Here is a 23,421-nt window from a genome sequence, read left to right as displayed (position 1 = left end):
GGTTGAGGCTCTATTTAGAGGGAAGGATGAAGGTCTTAGAAGGCTTGGCAGAAAAGTTGGTCAAGGGAGGGTGGCACAAGGATGGCCAATTGTGGCCTTTGCTTGGAAGAATTTAAGGCTTGACTCATGATGAAGACTTGGAGTGTTGGATGAAGGTGAAGTGTGAAAGAGGTTGATGTGGAAATTGCATTTAGGGTGAATAGTGGAGTAGGAAAAAAGGTTTCAAATTTCTCCCCCTCTCTATCCCCCACATCAATCTTTTGGATGGTTTTGGGTTGATGTAGGAGAAGAAGTCCCATTTATTTTATATTTTAAGTGTATTGGGCTAAAAAAATGTGATAGCCAAACTATCACTGTTTGCACCCCAAAAATTTGCTCTTAAAAACCCAACTTGCATTAGGCCATTTTTATTGGTTTCAACCCATGTAGCGACCCACTGTGTTACATGATAACTCAATGACAAAAGAAATAAAAGACTTTATTTTAATTTATTTAAAAATATTTAAAAAATCTATTTATGAAAATACATGTGAGCCTGTCACGTTTAAATACCCAAAGCTAAAAACCAATAACAATTTAAAGATACAAAATCATCCATAAAATGTTCAACTTATATATATATATATATATATGTCAAAGAAATTAATTATAATAGAAAAATAAATATAGAAATTAAAACCTATTTTGATAATTACACATTTAAAATTAATTTTGGTTCAAAATACACAAACAACATTTTCTGAAAATTATACATTTTTTAATATCTATTATCCAAAAAAATAATTTACCTCATAATTAATTTTAATAGAATCATATTGATATAATTATTTTACTATATATCGAATCGAAACACATACTATAATTTGCTTTATAGATGAATTAACATTTTTTTCTAACATTCTTTTTTTAACACTATCTTCACAATTGCCTGAATATTATTGAAATCAATAAATTTTTTTGGGTCCAACTTATAAATCAAGAGAATCAATAAATGAGAAATAGTACTTATTGATAATTTCATTTTTCAATATAAATTTATGTCATTCATAAAAAAATATTAAAAGAAGAATACTAAAAAAAAGTGTGAGTAACATTTCTCGGTTTATATTTATTGAATTAACGTACGGAACAAGGGTGCAAGTATATATATATATATATATATATATATATATGGGGGAGCTTTTTAGACGCACAGAACACGTAAAAATTGTATACCCCTTGTGAATACAGGGAAATAGAACACGGGTTGAAAGGGAGTTGTGAGAATCCAGACGTTGTACTATATTTTATATATTATCTTACTATTTTATTTTCATAAGGAGCTATATAATTTATATAATAAATATTTACTAGACTTTGTATAATATTATTTTTCACTATATATCTCTGTCATGGAGTTTTGTAAGTGATATATAGATTACAACAAATTATATTGTTGGGACAGTATTCGTAGCAAAAATAATACATAATACATGAATACTGTCCCAACAATATAATATATATATATATATATATATATATATATATATATAATTTATATATTAATTAAAAATTATAAAATTATGAGTGGTAGACTCGTTAAATAAAAATTTAAATCTACACAATTGTATAATTTTTAATATATAACATTCAAGAAAAAATGTGTTTTAAAAACAATATGTTGGTAGCATTTTTCTTTCCTGAAATTACTTGTTTTAATTATACCACACACTTCTCTGTCTTGTTTTTTTTTTATTTACTTTTATCTCTTGTTTGTAAAATATTTTTTACAAACTTATTATACCCAAATAATTTCCCTTTTACATGTTAGGTGATCCGACATTCTGTGAAAAAATAATAATATAAAACATGTAAAAAAAGTAATATAAAAATAGCGTGCGACATTTTTGTGTGCACTGCATGCACATTAATTTAACTATATATATATATATAATGCGGACAGGACGTACATTAATTTATAGCTTATCGATACATAATTTCAGATGTCTCAATGAAAGGTATATATATAAACTCCACTCGAAGCTAGGAACTTTCTGTTATTATTATAAAAAAAGAAACTCCATTCGAAGCAAGGAAATTTCATTAATATAATATATAGCACGAGGAACACACACAACCAAATATATGGAAATATAAAAAGACCACGAGGATCGCAAAAAATAATAACTTGCATGCTCTCACACAATCACACACGGTCCTAAGTGTACCTATTGTGATTCCAACACCTCTATTTATGTTCCAAACATTATTATTCAAACCCGTTCATGTTAGCATAGGAGGTTGAGTAGTTCTTCATCATAGTCTTAAACATTAAACCTTAGCAAAACTCAACAATGCTAGACATCAAAGGCTACCTCGTACTCTTCTTCCTATGGTTCATATCAACCATTCTGATACGTTCCATCTTCAAGAAACCACAGCGTCTAAGACTCCCACCGGGTCCTCCAATTTCAATACCCTTGCTGGGACACGCGCCATATCTCCGTTCACTGCTCCACCAAGCATTGTACAAGCTATCACTGCGCTATGGACCCTTGATCCACGTCATGATCGGTTCGAAGCACGTGGTGGTGGCGTCGTCGGCGGAGACGGCCAAGCAGATCCTCAAAACCTCGGAGGAGGCATTCTGCAACCGTCCCTTAATGATAGCGAGCGAGAGCCTAACCTACGGCGCGGCGGACTACTTCTTCATCCCCTACGGCACATACTGGCGGTTCCTGAAGAAGCTCTGCATGACGGAGCTTCTGAGCGGGAAGACCCTGGAGCATTTCGTGAGAATCCGCGAGAGCGAGGTGGAGGCGTTCCTCAAGAGAATGATGGAGATTTCAGGCAATGGAAATTACGAGGTGGTGATGAGGAAGGAGCTCATAACGCACACGAATAACATCATCACGAGGATGATAATGGGGAAGAAGAGTAATGCGGAAAACGATGAGGTGGCCAGGTTGAGGAAGGTGGTGAGGGAGGTCGGGGAGTTGCTTGGGGCGTTTAACTTGGGGGATGTTATTGGGTTCATGAGGCCTTTGGATCTGCAAGGGTTTGGGAAGAAGAACATGGAAACTCACCACAAGGTGGATGCGATGATGGAGAAGGTGTTGAGGGAGCATGAGGAGGCTAGGGCTAAGGAAGATGCTGACTCTGATAGGAAGAAGGATCTTTTTGATATTTTGTTGAACCTCATTGAAGCTGATGGTGCTGACAATAAGCTCACTAGAGAGAGTGCCAAAGCCTTTGCTCTGGTATGTATGTGGTAATCTTTTCTTATTCTTTGTATTAAGATCGAACAAGTGAAATCTGAAACTGATCCTTCACACACAGGACATGTTCATCGCCGGCACAAACGGCCCCGCAAGCGTCCTAGAGTGGTCACTGGCGGAGCTGGTGAGAAACCCCCACGTTTTCAAGAAGGCAAGAGAAGAGATTGAGTCAGTGGTAGGCAAAGAAAGGCTGGTCAAAGAATCAGACATTCCCAACCTACCATACCTACAAGCAGTGCTGAAGGAAACCCTAAGGCTGCACCCGCCAACCCCAATATTCGCAAGAGAAGCCATGCGAACATGCCAGGTTGAAGGCTACGACATTCCGGAAAATTCCACTATTTTGATCAGCACATGGGCCATTGGTAGGGATCCAAATTACTGGGATGACGCACTCGAGTACAAGCCGGAGAGGTTCTTGTTCTCCGACGACCCGGGCAAGAGCAAGATTGACGTGAGGGGGCAGTACTATCAGCTCCTGCCCTTTGGGAGCGGGAGAAGAAGCTGCCCCGGAGCCTCGCTAGCGTTGCTTGTCATGCAAGCAACGCTAGCGAGTTTGATCCAGTGCTTCGACTGGATCGTTAATGATGGTAAAAACCATCATGTTGACATGTCTGAGGAAGGGAGGGTGACTGTGTTTTTGGCCAAGCCACTCAAGTGCAAGCCTGTTCCGCGTTTCACTCCGTTCGCTGCCTGAAGACTGTGAATGGAATGGTTTCTCTAGTTGTGTGTGCTTTACCTACTCTATATTTTTACCTTATTTTTGCTTACTTTGTGGCACTAGTATTTGTTTTGGGAAGTAGCGTTGCTTCTGTAAACTTGGTGGCAGGGGTATATTATTTATGGAAATAAGTGGTGGCTTGGTAGTTATTCCCGTCCATTTCTCTAATGCTGCCTAATAATTTAAAGGAGTTAATCAGGCCAATGAATACAGAATGCTGCCTACTATTTCTTTTTGTTTTTTATTACATCACTTATCACTTTTTTCTTTACTCTGCTTTAGTTTATTCTCATCTCTATCTTCTCTTATTACATTTAATCACGATTCATAATTGTGCTCTCTGTTTAAAAGTCCTATATTATTTGAGTAATCATACATGAATCATTTTCTACTACAAAGGTTTTATTATTTCTTTTTTACATATTTTTTTAAGATTTCTTTTTTTTTTATGAAATATTAAGACTTATTATACGTACCTTATAACTTATTATATACTTACACTTTTTGTTTAATTTTCTTTCTCTTACTAAGTATTAAATAAATAAGAGGCGCCCAAGAATATATTTAATAAAAAGAAAAAAGAAGAAGTGGTATATTATATGAGTAATAATGATACGTGAATCATTCTCTAGCTTTATCAGTACTCATTATTTCTCTTTTCTTATTATATTTTTAAAAAACTTCTTATTTAATTTTTGTATGAAATATTAAGACATATTATACGTTATAATTTATTATACTTACACTTTTATTTTATTTCTCTTTCTCTTACTAAGTATTAAATAAATAAGAGGTGTGCAAGAATATTAATATTTTTTATAAAAGAAAAAAAAAGTTATGAACTAATAAGATAAAATATTTTTACATTAAGTATCGGTAAGTTTTCAACATCTAAGAAGAAATTTTAAGAATGGCACACTATCCACTAATAAGAAATTTTAAGGATGTTAGACTTTTCAACATGTAAGAATCTCAATCTAGTGTTGGTACTAGTTGCGTTGTTTTAAAATTTAAAGTTTCATTGGATTGATAAAAAATAATAATTGAAGTTACCTAGATACATTAATTATATTTAATTGAAATTTAAATTTTAGAGCAAAAAAATATAGTTTGAAAAAAATTATTGATAAATTGATCTTTAAAAAAAATATATATATATATATATATATATATATATATTAATTTGAATTATTTATCTATTGCTATTTATATTTGATAGACTTCAAATGTTTATGAAAACTATTGTAGTGCTTGTCAAAGCATATAAGTTGGTATACATTCTCTGGCATGGCCCGTATGATAAAAATTGATAATAATTTTTTTTCACTGACTGATAATAAATAAATATTTGACAACTTAATTAAAAACTCAAGAGCACAATAAATATGACCGCACATTTTTCATCAATCAATTCGTGATAAAGACTACTTTAGTAAATAAAAAATGTAAATTTTATAACAAACTTTTCTCTACATGTTTTTTTACTAGAGTAAAATTGAAACTGTACGTCGTATGCTCAGATTTCGCTGTGAAATCTTTTTGCGTGAAAAAAAATCCAAATAAACACAGTCAAAATGAAAGGTTTTAATTAAAAGAAATATGAGACAAAAATATAAGGTGAGTTGGATTGTCATGGAAAAAGAGAAGAAGAAGAAAAAGTCACTAATTTGATCTCCATCGGCTAAAAAAAACTTGCATTTCTGAAAAAGTCACGAGGTAGTACTACTGAGGTTCACAAGTACACAGAAGCTGTACGTATAGGTTATGTGTGTTGGAAATGTTGGGGGGAGTTTTTTCACAGAAAATATATGCTGTCTCTTTGGGGGGCCTGTTGGGTATATTTAGATATACCTGTATTGGGTAGGCAATACTCTATACAGGATGCTGTCTGTATTCTGTTGGCACTGATTGTGCCCATTAATATATATGCTTTGTTTGGTCGTCTAAGAAAAAATTAAAAAAATTATCATCCTAATATCTAATATTTGTTGATAAAAAAAAAAAATGGGATCCAAGCAAAAGTTTCCATTAAAAGCTACTCCCATTTTGGTTAAAGTCTATGCTGTTCAATTGTACTATCCAACAAAGTCTAAATCAAAATCAGACAATACCAATTGCAACTTCTAACAAAGTAAAGCCTTCATGTTCACGGAGACAGTGAAGGATTGATACACACAATTTCTCAAAATAACCCAAAAGTATTCTAAAGAGTTTCATGTCAGGTGTCTTGCTCTGTGCTTCTTGAAAGAGAAAGATAAATAACATAATTGAGAGTTTTCATTGTTCGATTGTATTTTATGCATGCTCTCACCAAATGATAGTTGAGGTAACAACTCATCATTCAGCCCAAAAACAACCCTTCATTTAAGTTCCACCTCTTCCTCTTATAAGCTATGACCTGAAAACAACACCCAAATGAAACAGAAGGAGAAAGATATTGACACTGGAACAATTGATATAGGTAAAAGCAAACATATGGTTTGTTTATTTTAATTTATGTATATAGTTAATTACATGGTCAACTTTTAAAGAGTAAATTAATTACCAGATGGCCAAAGCTGAGATTATTAGTTTTGAGTTGAGCCATTGTTACTTCCTCTTCAGCTAGAAATTCAAACTTATTGTTGTCTTCATCTAGTTTGCCATCACCACTTATAATGTCAGGTTGACACTCTTTCACCAAGTACAACTCAATTTCTTCAGTTTGTAGTGAGGTTTCAAGGGCAACATACTGTAGATAAAAAGTAAAAACAACATTAACACCAATAAGAGATATTCTAAAATGAAAGGTTTCAGAGAGATGGGAAGAGAACAACCTGGCACAGTTGCTTGATTGACAGGGTAGGCCTGCAGCTAAGGTATGGCCTTGGCAAATTTGGCACTCTTTTCTCCTCAAAAGAGACAAGCTTGATAAATATGTCCAACTGAAATTATGTTGACCAAATAATTGATTGTATAATCATAATTTGCTTCAGTATAATACTCAATCCAAAAACGATAATCAGAAAATAATAATCAATTATAAAGAAAAAATAAGACATTTTATTGTAAACAGGGTGGGTAAACAAAGAATAGGGAGAAGACAGTTATACACATAAATTCAAAAGTAAAATTGAGGAGATTTTAAAGGGAATTGAAGTCCAAGTCTTATAAAAATTCATTTTTTGAAGTTTTTGGTGGGCTAGACCCACATTGGTCCATATAGGATCGGATTGGATTAAAAAAAACCTTGTTTGATTTAGACTCAAAATGTCAAGTATAAGCACTTCATTTTTTTTCTAGTAGGTTCCACTAAACCTATTTGCTCAATGTATTTTGTCACCTCTAATAAAATCGTTCAACAGAGTTGTAAATATATCATTTTTATTTTATGTTAATTTGTCGTTTTTATAAGTAGTAAACAACCCAAAATTCTGTGTGCCTCATTGATACTGGATTTAATAGGCATTAGGCAATTTAAGATTAAGAAACAACGTACCTCATCATCATTTTCTTGAGACACCTTAAGATGATCAATGAATCGCGCTATGCGATTGCTTCTCAAGGCAGCAACATTCCTAGAATTGCTTCGATTATTACTCCTTTGAGCACTCTTTCCCCACACAAGTTTATCAGCAGAGCTAATGATATCTTTAACTGCTTCATTTGTTCCATGGACAGTTTTTGTTGCAGCAGGGACATGTTGAGGAGTCTGTGCCTCTATCTCTGACTCACTTATGTCAGTGTCGGGTACCTCTTCTATTTCTTCCTCTTCAGCAATAGGAGGCAAGGCCCTTTCCCGGCTCGAACTCGATCCGGCAAATGCAGCAGCAATGTTTCTGGGACTTCTTCTTGTTGGTCGACTTGATGAACTTCTTAAGAATTTAGCTTTTGATCTCTTTGTAGAAGTTGCAGCAGCAGGCTTCTTTCCCAGTGCAATGCTCTGTCGTTCATAAGTCTTGGCATAGGCTTTTTGCATCCTCTTCAAAACCACCTCGAATTATTAGAAGAATTATTACAAGCATAGCTAGTCTTCTAGACTATGAAAAAATGTGGTTCTATATATTGATTTAACAATGTTGTAGCTCGTTTTGATTTATGCAGCTACTTATTCAAACATGATGCAACTAATCTATATCACTAGTTCTAACAAAATTAATAACTAATATTTACTGATAAAAAAAATTAATCTATATCAGTAGTTCTTAGTTTTAAAATTGGCAAATCAATCAAAAACCTTTTTAACGTATAGCATAAGAATTTTTAGTTGAAGTAGAGTTAATTCAAGTTATCACCTATTTATTTAGTTTATGGAAGAAACACATTTCCTATTATATTTTTGGTAACACAAACTTTCTTATTGAAAAACTTTAAGAATCATTATGGTTGACATTGTTCCCGTCAATATTTTGACTTCAATATATATACCCACATAATGAATGGGTCCAACCCTTCCTAGACCTTATTGAAGTTAGCCAAAAAAACAAGTCTAGTTTGGTTATCCCCACATTAGCCTTCTCAAACCGAAAAAGTTAGGAGCAATCTTTTGAGAATTTATGAGAAACAAAATTTAAGAAATGTTAAGATATCAGTCTCACCTGCATACTTTTCTTTGTGTCCTCGGAAAGATTTAACTCCTGGGTCAAAACATTGCTAATGAGATTTTTGCCATTTTTTTTTAAATAAAATAAAATCAAACCATTATGCAATACATATATGGATATTACCTCCTCCTCATATTTGTCAATGTTGGAATAGAGCAAACCAATCAAGTTATCAAAGTTGGGGTCTTCCCTTAGTGACCTTCGACTTGAACAATGAGTACGACAAGCAGGACATTCATTGTTACTGCAATAAAACCATTCCATAGTAAATTGAAAATTAGAAATGGGAAAAGAATTATGCAACTAATTAAACACAATCATTCTAATTATGTAACAAAAAATGGTGGTGGTTTGAGTGTAAACCCAAGGCGAAAGGATTTCTCTATGCAGTCTCTGCAGAAGCGATGCATGCATTCCATTACAACTCTTGTGTTTCGGATGATGCCTGAACATAAGACAATCATTAATTCTATTACGTATATAGTTTAGTAACTGGGAAATCAAAATAATGAAAAGAATAAAAAGTTGGATCCAGATTCTAGCATATATTGCACAAAGTCATTGAAAGTTTATGCATGCAGATACATAAAATAGAAAAATGAATACCATCCAAAGATGGGAAAATTTTGTATATGAAAGTTTATTAGTTTTTATTAGTGAAAGAGATTGGAACCCTCTACCTTTTTCTCCTTTTTTTCTAGTTTCTTTCAACGCCAAGTCAATCATATAACTCCTAAGTGTTGTTTATAGTGATCCAGTCTAATTCAAACTTTGTAGACTACTTCTATCTGCTTTAATTATTCTCCTTCCCTGTATATTCTTTGCTGGAAATATAGAATAGCTAAACTTGATTTAATTGCGAACATACCTGTATCTACTTATTCATCTCACCATTTAAGAACTTACAATTTCATAAAGTTATAGTTGCAAAGTATCTCTTGTGCATATGTTTAATACATGCATAAATATTATGGGTTCTACAAATACTCGTGTTACTCAAACTACAAGAAATCAAATTCAAAGTGGGTGTTCTTCTCTTCTAGGTACCAATCTCCCTAATCTATGTCGGATTGCTATGAAGAGTCAAATTCGTAATGATGACCACCTTCTCTTTTGTGGCTCCAATCCATAAAATAAAAAAAAAACAGTTTTAGTAATTAGTGTATTAATATAAGGGTAATTCTTGGCTCTTAAGATTCAAGAAAAGGTAGAAAGCAATTTTAAGGAATTAGATCATACAAGAACCGTGAGTTAAGCACAAAGAAACCAAGTGTAAAGGGTCATATAGATTAGATCAGAATGTTTTTAGTCTTATTCGTGTGACATATTTTAAAAAAATTCTTGTTCAACTAAGGCAAAGCATGTGATGAGTTTTAGACCAAGAAAGAAAGAGAAATGCAAAACAGAATAAACTAAAATATAATTATATTGATTATGAAATGATTTATTTGTTGTAAGAGAAGAGGTCCATTAGCACAGATGACTGACAATAGTGGATGATGTAGATAGATCGATCACCTACACACTGAGTTTAAAGCTTAACACTCCGTTTGTTATAGGAGGAAGAGGAGAGAAGGGAAAGGATTACAATGTTTTTGAAAGAAAAAAATTCTTCTCTTTGGTTAGCAAGAAAATAGGGCAAGAAAGAAAATTACAATGGATGCTTCCCAAAATTTCAGTACGCCCAAATTGGACGGACGAGAAGAGAGAGAAACACTTAAAATTGTGCACAAATTATGAGGTGATATTATGTATTACGGCCTTTTTGTTGTTATTGTTGTTTCCCATTATGTATTGCAGTTGTGGACTAAAGATGAATAAAAAATTTTAAAAAATGCTATATGTAATTTAAATTTTATTTCTTTAAAAACAACGCACACATACCTAAGCAGATTGGGCATTCAACATCCTTGCGTATGTCATCCAAATCTACAGAAATATACCTGCAAAAAAAAAAAGAGAGTATATTATGAATACTTAGCATGGATAATTTGAAGAAGGCAAATCCAAGATTGTCAAACATCACAACTCATAAGTTATATAATTTTTTTTCTTCTTTTTTGCCAACTTGAGTTTAAAATTGTAATGTTTTAACTAATACAAATAATATGTTGGAAATCTATCATAATAACCCATCATAATTTATCATCATCATAACCAAAATGATTTTTAATATGTCAACGTCATAGTATACAAAAAATAAAAGAATTTTTTTTTGGAGTATAAGTTAAATTCCTTCGTTCTTCACAAAAAAAAAATAAAGAAGTTAAATTCATGCATAATGATAAAATTAAAATAGACTAGATACATTAATGACTAAATAATAAAGAATATATAACAATTCAAAGCATCTATCAATTAATTAATAAGACTACATGACAACTATAAGAATTAAAAATAATGACGACGGTGATGATAGAAAACCATGAACAACAATATCTCAAGATTAATGAATAAGAATTAAAAGTAATGACGACGGTGATCATAGAAAACCAATTCATTAGATTTGAGAACAATTATATTAAATCACAGGTAATATAGAAAATACAATCATATACAGATACTAATTAATTACTATAATTTTGTTATAGTACAATAAAAACATGTTTTGCATAGCATGCCATTAAATAAGAGAAACAAACAACACAATAAAAATTCTATCTAAGAATTAATGTGTTATATAATATCATTTATAGGCTAAGCTGATTGCATTACAATAGTAAATAAGGGGCTAAATATTTTCATTTCAATCATAACCTGTTATTGTTTTTGTAACGATATGCTACACTAAATTGGAAGATTGGTGTTTTTGACATTTTGTTATTCTCTTATGTTTGATTATATATATATATATGGGGGTTGCTATTTGTTAAACCCACTTAAAATTAGAAGATATTATTTTCCTATACATAAGAAATAAGTTATAGTGTAAAATATATTATTTTTTATAAATATATAGGACTAAAAGTAGTCTATGTTATAAACCAACACCTTTTCTTTTAGACCTAAAATGCATTCTTCATTATTTAGACTAACACTGAATAAAGAACAATCATGTAAATATAGTATTTTTTTCAAAATGCAAATAAAATTTCTTCTCCTCTTTCTCACAATTCTGAGTTAAAAAAATTACCAAAATATACAGCACATATGATCATGGACTAGCTAGTTTAAACAATTCTTATATCATAAAACCATACAAAGGATTCACGTTCTACAAATGTTTCTCAATAGAATAAAATTAGGCCAAGATGCAAACTTGGAAATGTACTAAAGTTAGAATAGTCCAACCATGTACAATCCGTTGATAAAACATGCTCTCATAGAAATTCATATCTAGTAACTAAAGTAATCATTATTATTCATCACAAAGTACATAAAACTCATGGAGTTATTGGGTTCTAATGTGGGTTTCCTAATAAGGAGAATTATGTGTAAAAGGACCAAGAATATTATTTTAGTAGGAATAACTGATAACGGTTAAATATGAGTTATTTTTTATAATAAAAATATATTAAAAATATTTTTAAAAATATTGATTTAGTAGTTATTTTTTGCTTAAATATTAGGAATTGATATTTTTTATTTATGAATTGCAAATATAAAAAAAGAGAGATTAAAAGTGAAAAAGATCCAAAAAAACATCAAAAATATGAATAAAAAATATTTTTGGCATCAGACCCAAGTCTACTCCAACAACTATAAAAAAAGAATCAAACCAAGGAATAAAAACACCAACCAGGAGACTCAAAGCTCTCTAATGAATACATCCTAGGCTTGAGCATCTCAAATAGGAAAAATCCTTCTTTTTATATCATTTTTTCATCCCTTCTCCTCCATCAATTTCTATACCCCTTTTCAAGTGTAAGGCCCATTGTGACTATGAGAAGTTAAACCCTTAGTTAAGGTCTAGTAGGCCTAAAAAGCCAAAAGATGTATTGTACACTTCATATTTATCAATACAAGTGTTTTTCTTTCCTATTATCCTTTCTTATTTTAATTTCATGTATCCTTCTTCCTCTTTTACTTCCCTTGTCCTTCTTTGGGTCTAGTTTTTAATTTGTAGGGGTTTGATTAGTTTTTGGTTACTATCTGGCTTGGATGTGCGGATCTAGTGCGAGGCGGTGGTGCCATGGACCTTGTCGAGGTGAGTGAAGGAGGATTCAAGCCAAGGAGGCTTGTTGTAACATCCCTAAGAATTAGTGTCTTGACAACTCACACTCTACAACACTTTACACAACTTTTTTATTGGTCAAAACTCTCCGTACGTAGTCTTACTGAGATCTCAACAATTTGTTTCATCTGCTTTTAGGATAAATAATTGTTCCCATAAATCAACATGAGACTTAATAGTGTGCTTTGTACTCGCTCACAGGTTTTTTTTTGGAAAACTTCCTAGAAGGTCACTTGTTTCATAACTATTCCAAGCCAAACATACTTGATTGTGGAGTTCTTAGATGATACGCTAAAGAAAAAGTAGATAGATTTTGTTGGAATAAATAGTATCAATTAATTTCTTTAAGTCATCCTCAACTATACAACCTCACACTTGTACAACCTCTTCATCCTTCTCATTCTGATATGATTCTCATGGGGTGTTACATGCCCACCAACTTTCACCTAGTTAGTCCTCGAATCACATCATATTAAAAAAGAGGTCTACTTTGATATCATTCATAACATCCCTAAGAATTGACGTTTTGGCAGTTCACACTCTACAACACTTCACACAACTTTCTCACTCATACACTTCCTGAGAAACTTCTTAAAAGATCACCAATCTCATAACTATTCCAAGCTAAACATGCTTAATTGTGAGTTCTTAGGCGATATGCTACTGAAAAAGTATATGCATTTTGTTGGTATAGGTATTACCAATTAATTCCCTTAAGTCATCCTCAACTATACAGTCTCACACTTGTACAGCCTTTGGATCTCTCTCTCATTCCAATATGATTTGCTTAGGGTGTTAGACTCATAATTATGCATCTAGTGCGAAGAAGGCATGTGACTATGGGTTTAGTGCTAGGAAGACTAGGCCAAGTTAATGTTAGTGGCGTCAAAGGGTTTGAGAATGCTTGATGGGAATGAACATAAAGGGTGCATTCAAAGATAGTATGGGTGAATATACAAAGGCATCACTTAGTCTAGTCCATCTACGTGATGAAGGAACGAATGGGTTATGCCATAGAAGAGCCACCTGTCATTGACATTTGGTGAGGAATGAAATTTGGGGGTTTGTTGCCGCTAGAGACATTGGGAAAGAACTCATAAGTGAAGACAGGAGTGGTTCCATATGATGTGGATGGGTCCTCCACATGGCATTTTGTTGTTGTCATCTCCTTTTATGCTTCTCAGGTAAAAAAACAACACAAAGAGGAGAGAAAAAGAGGTTGGAGGTGGAAAGATAAGTAAGAAAGAAAGCAATGTCATTGGAAAAATTTTCCTCCGATAGTGGCGAGCAATGTACGGAGGAGCTGCAAGGAAAGGGACGGAAAATTTGGTGTGAAGTAACCTAGAAACAAGATTCATCCAATGATCATTAAAATAGTGGCGCATTATAAACCACATGAGACAATGGTGCACCCTACCATTATCTTAATTCTTAATACAAAGTTATGAAGTTATTTTTTGTTTAATATTACTTAGGTTATGTTGTACTTTTGGTCCCTTGGGTATTGAAATAGCACAATTTTGGTCCCTCTAGGTGTCCAATTGCATGAATAGGGTCATCCAAGTATTGTTATTATGAAATTTTATTCCCTTCATTAGTCTTTTGTTGAATACTTAAAATATTTTGTTGCCATGACATTGGATGATAACATGTTGATGGGTGCAGGCTACGGTGGGGAAGTAAATTTCCTTGTGGATGGTGCACAAAAAAATCGACCGTTAGATTGATCTCTTTCCATTGTATTATGGTGCACCCTTCACACATTACCATCACTCTTTTTAATTACACCATTGTTGACCACCATCATTCCCACCTCCGATCGAGAGCACCACCTACCTTTTTCGTGTGCTGCCACCTTCGACACGACACAAATCTAAGCATAAGCATCAACCTCGATGCTACCAGATTTGTGCTCATGGAGCCACCTCTGACCTCGCCAATGTCGTCCGACCATCTCCGACCTTGTACCACAGCATGCCATGCTCGTGCTCCAACACCATCGTGTGTTACACCGACAATAACTCCTCCGACTATGACACCTCTCGCCTATTTCTTCGACTGTTAACAACACCCACATAAGTACTAAACTTTCTTGTTTAGATTTTGAAATCCGCTTGTTACTCTTGTTGATGATGTTGTTGTTGTTGTTGTCATCAATTAAAGAGTACCACCAGGCATTGGGTTGCTTTGTTGATGATGTTACTCTTGTTGTTGATTGTGTGTTTTTGGCAGTGGTAGGTGGTGTTTTGCTTCGTGGAGGCAGCACCATTGCCCCGCTTGGCGTGGTCGACGTTGGAGAAGCTTGATTTAACATCCTTGAGAACCATGGTGGTAGTATAGACAAAACCCATTGTGCGGGGAGCAGTGGTAAGATGTGGAAAGTGCATCACAATACTATAGAATAAGATCAATCTAAAGGTCGATATTTTCCATGCACCATACACTAGGAAATTTACTTCTCCACTGTAGCTTGCGCCCATGTTGATGATGTATGTAGCAGTTGACATGTTATTGATACATATGATGACATGGATTAATTAGATGTTTTGTCTTTTACACATCGCAATTGTGAAGGACCAAATGTACAATTAAGTCATGATAGCTAATGCATCAGTTGTCACGTTATCATCCAATGTCATGTTAACATATTTGTTAAATATGAAATGGAAAATTGATGGAGGGACCAAAATTGCAAAATTGTGATACTTGGAAGACCAGAAAGTGCAATCAAACCTATTACTTAATATATTATACCAAAAATATTATTTAATTATCATTGCTTCAATGATAGTTAACTCATTGAACCTTGAATAAGTGTCTTGTTCAATGATCAATCAAACTATAAAACTTTTGCATATATCTTAACCCAAAGAAATTGAAAAACCATAACACAATGAATAATGGTAGAATTAATGGAACTCATGTCACTAAAAAATCCCAAAAGTAGTAAACAAAAAAAAACAATAGAGCATGCCAAAAAATGAAATTGAAAGTAAACATAGGAGGAAATTTAGAATAAAAATTGGGCCAACATACTTTTCAGTGTCATCATGGACCGTCGATTGACTTTGAAGACCTAGGAAAACATCTGACAAAAGAAAGGGTAAACAACAACAACAACAACAATAAGATAAAGCAAGATCGCTAGCAACAAAAACCAAGGAAATATATACGAAAATTAAGGAGTTATAAAAAACAAACATGGAAGAGATCTCTAGATCATTTTGAAAATTGATCATAAAAATTCATGCTTTGAATTGCAATAATAGTTTCAATTTCAACCTGATCCTTGATGTTGCAGGAAATCAAGAATAAATGTAATTGATACAACCACAATTACAATCACGATCCATCACAATAACTCCGAAAATTGTGATGTTGTGATTGAAATCGCAAAAGTAAACAATTTTTTATAACCTTGATAACAATTAATTAACAACAAAACCTGAAGAAGCATCTTGGGGAAGCTTTTGCTTGTTTCTCGGATTAGGCATAATGTCAACCTTTGTGTCTAGGTTCAAGTGTGTCTCCCTAGTCGCGTTACTCTAATATATATAAAGAAAGGAACAAAAGGCAGAGGCGGCGGCGGTGTATGGAGTAGGAGAAAGGTGGCAAGGAGAGAGTGAGGTTAAGATTGTTGCTCTTTATACATGGTTGCCTTTGAGTAACATACTTTTCTAGTATTGGTGCATTGCGCACTTAAGTTGGTTTAACCAATCAAATCAAGCCACATAAATTAGTTGATTATGATTATGGTTGCAATCTCCGTGAAGATTTTTTGTTAGGTGCACCAGCATGCATTTGATATTTATCATCAATGTGAATTTATTACATATTTATTCGAGATGTCAAGTTGGACCGTTTTCATAGACTTTCTCTTATTTTATATTACTTTATTTTACTTTTATCTTCATAATATTTATTAACTTATATTTTTTATTTGTTTTAAGATGAAGTGAATAATATATAATTTTAAAATAATTGTTTTTTGTTATATGAAGTATTTTCTTATTATAAATAAGGTAGGGGAGTAGAGGTGATTGGAAGTTGAAAGCTGATTTTAGGAAATTTGGACTCATGTCTTTGTAGGATATGAGTTTGATTCTTACCGATTAGACCAATGTTTGTTAATCAAAACTTATTAAGTTTAGAGATAAATTTGTTTAAATAAATGTTATTATCATTATGAAAAAAGTTGTAATAATATTTTGACATAAATTTTTAGATTATATTTTCATTTTTAAATATAAATCATATAATTTTTGTTCTTTAAGCAAATATTTTTTTGTAGTCATGTTATTAATGCGAAGTATTCATTAATTTGGATCATGATTAATATTTTTATTCTTTTTTTAATCACATCTTTTTCATTCACATGTGACCTTACTTAAGCCCAATTTTACTAAGACCAACCTATCTTGATAAGGAAGTGATTTTATAGTTTAAAAAAAAAAAGACTTTATTAATATTATAATTAACATTTACTTTTATACATTGTTAAAAGTTTTAAATTATTCTTTAAAGTTTTCCTTTTAGATTGAGATTTGTTTCTTCAACATCATAATCTCTTCTTTAATTACATTTAATTCCTTTGTTATATTTAAATTTCTTTATTTATTTCAAATTTCATCTTATACTTTCAAATTTACATTGAAAGATTGAGCCTAACTCATTTTTCGCAATAATTTTTTTTATGAACCGTTGGATTCACTTAGTATTATATCAATGGTTAAGACTTTTTTGTTTTGTTTTTTTCTTTTTTAGATTTATCCTTCTCTCTCTTGTTCCTCCTTCTTCTTCATATCCATAATCACCATTGATGACTTGCGATGCCACCACCATTAACCTCCATGGTCTCCAGAGACCGTGGGGGTTGCACGAACCAAGAGGAGCAGTAGCAAATGTTGTTGAAGGTATCACCTTCTCGGCTTCTTCCTCTGATTCATCAGGTTTGTCGACAATGATGCCCTTATGGACTCCGATAGTTCCCTCCAGATCCTTCTCTCCATTGACCTCCCCCTCGTCAACAGCTCCGACGCAGAAAGACTGCAATGGAAACTACGACATGGGTTTCAGATTTGGGTTGTTGTTGTTCCTGGGTTCCTAGATCTAGCATGTTCTTAATGTTGGTTTCAAATCTAGGTTGTTCATCTGTGGTTGTCGTTGATGTTGTGTTCTTGATTGGCATTTTGTTTTTTTGATTTGCTGTAGGGATTGTGAAAAATGATTTTATCTTTTACCTTAAATATTAATTCATATTTGATTGTAACAATGGTGAGAGAACTTGATTCCCTCTTAAACTTACTGAAATTTAAAACAAACTAGACCAATGTTTGTGCTATGCGAGAGAGAGAACAAAATAAGAAAATAAATGGTGAGACCGTATTGCATAAAATGTTTGACACTTATAAATATGAAATTGGTGGTTAGACAATTTTTATATAATTAAGTATAAATAATGTTGAGATTTCTTCTATACTAGCACTTTTATCTTAATTTAATATAGGAGACTATGTTTTTAAAAGTAAATTTTAAAGATTAATTGAGATCAAATTAACATTTAGATATCTATATGTTAAAAAAGAAGTAAAATGAAGGATTAATTTAAATAAAAATAATATTTAAGGTATTTATTTGTAAAATAAATAAAGTTTAAGGATATACTTTGGATAAAACTTAAATTAGGAGTGTCTATTCAAAAAAAAAAAAAGAAGTTTAAAAGAATTGGATACCACTTAAATTAGGAGTGTCTTTTTTAATTCCTTAAATTTATTACTTTTAGTTTTGGACCTCAAAATAAAAATTTGATCTTTTGATCCTTCAAATTGGTAAAATATTTTTTTTAATTCCATAGAGAATTTGACTATTTGAGAGACTAAAAAAATAAAAAAAAAAATAGTTCTCCAAAATTATGCTAAGAGACTAAAAATAACATTTAAAAAATTTGAGAGACTAAAAAACAAATTTTTATTTGGAAGACCAAAATAAAAAATGTCCAGTAATTAAATATTTTTTAATTATTCAATTTCATTAAATAAAAATAAATACATTTAAGATAAAATTGTGACATTTAAAAAATCAAGTAAAAATAAGTTGACACATTCTTTGACAAAAAAAATTACAAGAATCAAAATTAGAAAAACATCAAGAGATTAAAATTAGAAAAATAAACTTATAAGATCCCAAAATGAAAAAAAAACTAATTTATAGAGACAAAAACATATTTAAAGCTTAATTCAATCATGATTTTGCATATTTTTGAATTGTTCAGTTTCATTAAATTAATAGCATATTTAAGATAAAATTGCAGCATTAGTTAGTTAAAAAAAATCAACTAAAAATAAGTTGTCATATTTTTTGGCACGTCCATATCTATTTTTCCAGTTAAATAAAAACGCTGAAACCCTTTATTTACCTTGTGTATCCCACGAATTAAGAATCTAATTTAAGACTAATAATAACAATTTCTCTATAACAACTGATTCCCTTTACATGATTGCAATACCACAAATTCACAGAAAGTAACAAGACATGTAAGTCGGAATGACAGTGGACAAGACAATATTTACCAAAATATTGATGTAGCTAAATTCCAAACACACAATACAAATTCATCATCAAGCCAAGAATGAATAGTGAAGACCATAGTATTGTATCCAACACAGTAATAGCAGCTTTTAAGCATCAAGACTTCAATAAACATGAAAAATCCATATCGGAAACTGTCAACTTTACTACATTAGTATCGTAAGATATGATACAAAAATAGAAACCTTGAAACAAGCACCGAATACCATGCGTTTTATCAAGCATTTTGATGAAGATGATCATCATACATTTAAAGAAACTTGTGTCCACCTCCGGTTTGGTGCAGCATTGCATCTATCTCATCACCATCCTCCATCTCTAGCTGCACAAAATTGTAATTTCTCAGAATTAAGAGATGGAACAAATAAGAAGCAATTACATATGAGTCAGTACTAGGTTGCATGGTACAAGTAGGATTTGAGAATTTTCAGAAATCTAGAATAAAAAAAAACCTTAAACTAAAAGATTTTAATGGTGATCACTAAAGGTCTAAGGCCCTGTTCGGGGTAATTTTCAGTTTGTAATTTTGAAATCCTAAAAAATTCAACCCCAAACCCTCTCTGTCTTCAATCCCTGACCACCACTCCAAAACTGCATGCGACAAAGTGGATCTCGAATAAGGGAGAAAGACAAGAGGAGACGGTGGTGAGTGAGAAAGAGACGAAGAGGAGATGGCAGTGGTGGGTGAGCAGCGTCACGAGGGAGAGAGAGCAGCAGCGCAGAAAAGAGTGAAGAGTAAAATTTCAACTTAAAACTGATTTACCTGAACATGTTTTTGTTTTGAAATAACATTTCAAAATCATAACTCACAATCATCTCAAAGACTTAAATAATTTTACAGTATCCTTCGATTATAAATTATAATTGGTATGATTGATAGTATAATTATACTGCCAATGCAAAATATTCTTTTCTCAAAATAAATTTTTTAAATATACATATATAGAAAAATGTAACTTTATATATAGATGGCCACGTTGTATAAATGATAAATTAACACAAAATGTGATATACATACTATTAGTTGTGCAACACTTATACGATTAGTATCTCTCCATCAAACTAGTTTCTTTTCTTTGTTTCTCTTTCTTAGTTGTACAACACTTCAACTTGTATAATTTATTGTACAAGTATAATTTTTCATGAACATAGGATGTGTTTGAAACAACCGCCAAAGTTATATTATTTTAATGATCAATTATTGGTATAATTGATTATAATCAAAATCAATTTTTATTTGGATAAATTGGTTAAAAAGTGGTTTGAAAATAATTAATTTCGTTTGGATACAACTAAAAATCAGCTCTTACATAATGAAGTAGTATGAAAACAGCTGGAAGCAAAAAAAAAAACTTGTTGAAAAGTAATGATAAACTATAAGTTTCCAGCTTCATAAAAGAAAAAAGTTTTTTCTAAATTTAAGCTAGGATCCCAAACATCCAGTTTATTTTGAAACCAATTTTTTTTCTAAAAAAAACAACTGAAATGACTGCTTATAAGTTGTCCCAAACATGAATTTATGACGTAAAAGTAGATTAAATTCTTCAATAAGATGAGGAGAATATTTGTGAAAGGAGTTTAAATATAATGGACTGATCATTGATGTTTGGGGATTGTAGTACCATACATGACCCACAATTTCTTTGGTTTCAAGCTCCATCTATCTTATAAGGACTCAAATTGATCAAGCTCTTCTCCAACATACTTACTACAGGAGTACACAAGTACTCAATGTAGTACCTGATACGTATAAAACTTTACAATACCCGTCCCACTACATATTCTTGGAAAAAAAATGTATAGAAAGTATAAATGAGACTACAAAATCATTTTGAAGACCTTAGTATAAGATAATTCTACCAAACTATAGGCATAGTAACAGAATTGTACTTTGCAGCAATTAAAAGATGAAACTTGAGTTTGTACAAGGCTTGAACAAACCAAATTTACCTCATCAGGGGTCTGTTCAGCTCGGAGTCTCCTTCCATCAAACAAGAAAGCAATTGAGTTAAAATCTACAGATTGACGATCACAGTATGCATTCATAAGTTTCTTGAGCTGAGTGCTTCTTTTAATCCTAAAGAAAACCTCATTACCATCCTACACAAAAGTCAACCACAAAAAGATGAAAAATTTGTAAAGAAATTCCCCCATAAAATAAATTTATATTGTGAGATAATCAGTTGGGTTAAAGATAGTAAACAAGATGAATATGTCATAGTTTCCTAAAACGACAGAAAAGATGTGGGAAGAGAAACTAAGGCAGAACAAAGGACGTGTTTAGATGGCAAAGGAACTGAACTATAATAAAGCATTATAAAAAATTCGTATGACAAAGACAAAAAAAAATTGTACTAAATCATTCAACTTTTAATTCCATATCCACAATTCCACATATCTGTCATATTATCTATATATCATTGTTTTCTGAAGGCAAAATCTGAGGAGCTTGACTCTGTTGCTCAGAACAGAGCATAGAGGAAGTCATGGGCTCAACACTAAAATGTAATAATTCTACTCAATACATAGATTAAAAAGGTTATATGATAGAGAAAAGAAAAAAGTAAGCTTATTTATAAACAAAACACATGATATATTCTAGCAATATTGATGAAAATGATAACATAGATCTTTCAACATTTTGTTACATATGTCTATCGTATTTCATTTCAAACCGTCCCCAGAATAATAATTCTCTGACGATAGAAGCCTAGCCATTTTCAATTAGAGATTAAATAGAGAGAGAGAGAGAGAGAGAGATTCACAGCTATTAATTTTTAAACAATACAGTATACTACATGATTTTTAGGTACACATAAGAAGACCATTAGAGACAACAAAACTCTCCTTCCCAATATTTAACCCATAATTATATATCTAGAACTCGAACTTAAAACCACTCGTTAAACCGGAGCAGTATGGTTAAAATTCATAGAAAACCCATAAGTATGAAAATCTCTTAAGCACACGACAACACATGCATGTGCGAGCGAGTGCGACCTATAAATTATTCCTCTACATTTCCGCACATGCGAGGGAAGCACTGTAAAACATCTAGAAAATTGAATCCTCGATAAAGATAAGAAAACAAGTTCACACAAGACAAACAAAAATTACAAAAACGCACCTACAAAACCAAGAACATAATAAAAAACAACCAACCATGAAATTTAACAAAGGGAAAGGTGAATATAGAATTGAGACCTGGCCCTTGACTTTGAGATTAATATGTGCTCCTTGATCAGAAGGCTTCTTCTCTTCCTCTTGGCTTCCTCTGCCTCCTGATGCAGACATCTTTACGTTGTTATTTTCTCTTCAAAGTGAGAACTTGACTTGGTTTTCTTTTCTATTGCCTAAGAAGACTCTACTTGTCTTCAGTATATATAGTAGCATAGTGGGTCCCATTTAAACAAGCAAACACGTGCCAATGCGTTAGATTCACGCTATATAGATATTATATTTGTCCGCACTCGCGCCACTCGCGTGACCTTTGGCTTCTCTTTCCTGTCCCCTCCCTCCCTAATAAAGTTTGGTTTGATTATCTATTTTTTTTGTTAAATATTGAATTATGATTTTGAAAAATTATTTTAAAATAAAAAATTATATGAATTTTAAAATATTTTATAAGAATATAATGTCTTTTAAAAAAATTTATAATTAAAATTTTATAGTTTTAATTTTAATGAATTTATAAGATTTGAAATGATATTATCAATTTTTAAGATTTTAAAAGATTTCATGAATTTTTAAAAATATTTAAAATTATTGATAAAGATCTATACTTTTTTTTTCCACATAATATTTTAAATGAAATTCATCATTCTATATAAAGAATCCTAAACATGTTACATAACAAATCAATTTATCCTAACATATTTACAAGCATAATATGTTTATTTTCATTCAATCATTAATCATGTTACTTGTATAAAAATTATATATCAAAATGTTTGTTACTAACATGAATACTTATAATCATTTCCATAATAACGATCTCATCAAACAAAAAATATGTTTAACAATTGTTTCAAATCTCATTTATATATTTATCTACTTATATATTAGTCAACTTCTGGTGTTCATTAAAATTATATATTT

General features: G+C 31.8%; 3 protein-coding genes across 3 annotated transcripts; 1 reads left to right on the top strand and 2 right to left on the bottom strand.

The window, feature by feature from the left end:
• Window positions 1–2,260: 2,260 nt before the first annotated feature.
• CYP93E1 (beta-amyrin and sophoradiol 24-hydroxylase) lies at window positions 2,261–4,249 on the top strand. The gene is made up of 2 exons (NM_001249225.2): window positions 2,261–3,239; window positions 3,319–4,249. The coding sequence occupies exons 1-2, from the start codon at window positions 2,334–2,336 to the stop codon at window positions 3,952–3,954; spliced, it is 1,542 nt and encodes a 513-aa protein (NP_001236154.2). The 5' UTR covers window positions 2,261–2,333; the 3' UTR covers window positions 3,955–4,249.
• Window positions 4,250–5,988: 1,739 nt separating this feature from the next.
• On the bottom strand, window positions 5,989–16,487 carry LOC102666848 (putative E3 ubiquitin-protein ligase RING1b). The gene is made up of 10 exons (XM_006586166.4): window positions 16,181–16,487; window positions 15,772–15,823; window positions 10,446–10,504; window positions 8,925–9,006; window positions 8,685–8,805; window positions 8,556–8,594; window positions 7,457–7,939; window positions 6,795–6,902; window positions 6,524–6,709; window positions 5,989–6,376 (listed from the first exon to the last, which is right to left on the bottom strand). The coding sequence occupies exons 1-10, from the start codon at window positions 16,227–16,229 to the stop codon at window positions 6,320–6,322; spliced, it is 1,236 nt and encodes a 411-aa protein (XP_006586229.1). The 5' UTR covers window positions 16,230–16,487; the 3' UTR covers window positions 5,989–6,319.
• A 2,815-nt stretch (window positions 16,488–19,302) lies between these two features.
• LOC100305708 (uncharacterized) lies at window positions 19,303–22,678 on the bottom strand. Its single transcript, NM_001248663.2, is given in 3 exon segments — window positions 19,303–19,645; window positions 21,274–21,423; window positions 22,528–22,678. Coding segments are annotated over 3 exon segments (312 nt in total). The 5' UTR covers window positions 22,618–22,678; the 3' UTR covers window positions 19,303–19,573.
• Between the last annotated feature and the right edge of the window lie 743 nt (window positions 22,679–23,421).

The sequence above is a fragment of the Glycine max genome, chromosome 8 (assembly GCF_000004515.6).
Source record: "Glycine max cultivar Williams 82 chromosome 8, Glycine_max_v4.0, whole genome shotgun sequence".
NCBI lineage: Eukaryota > Viridiplantae > Streptophyta > Magnoliopsida > Fabales > Fabaceae > Glycine > Glycine max.
The sequence above is the reverse complement of the archived record's forward strand: the minus strand, read 5'-3'. Positions and strand labels throughout refer to the sequence as shown.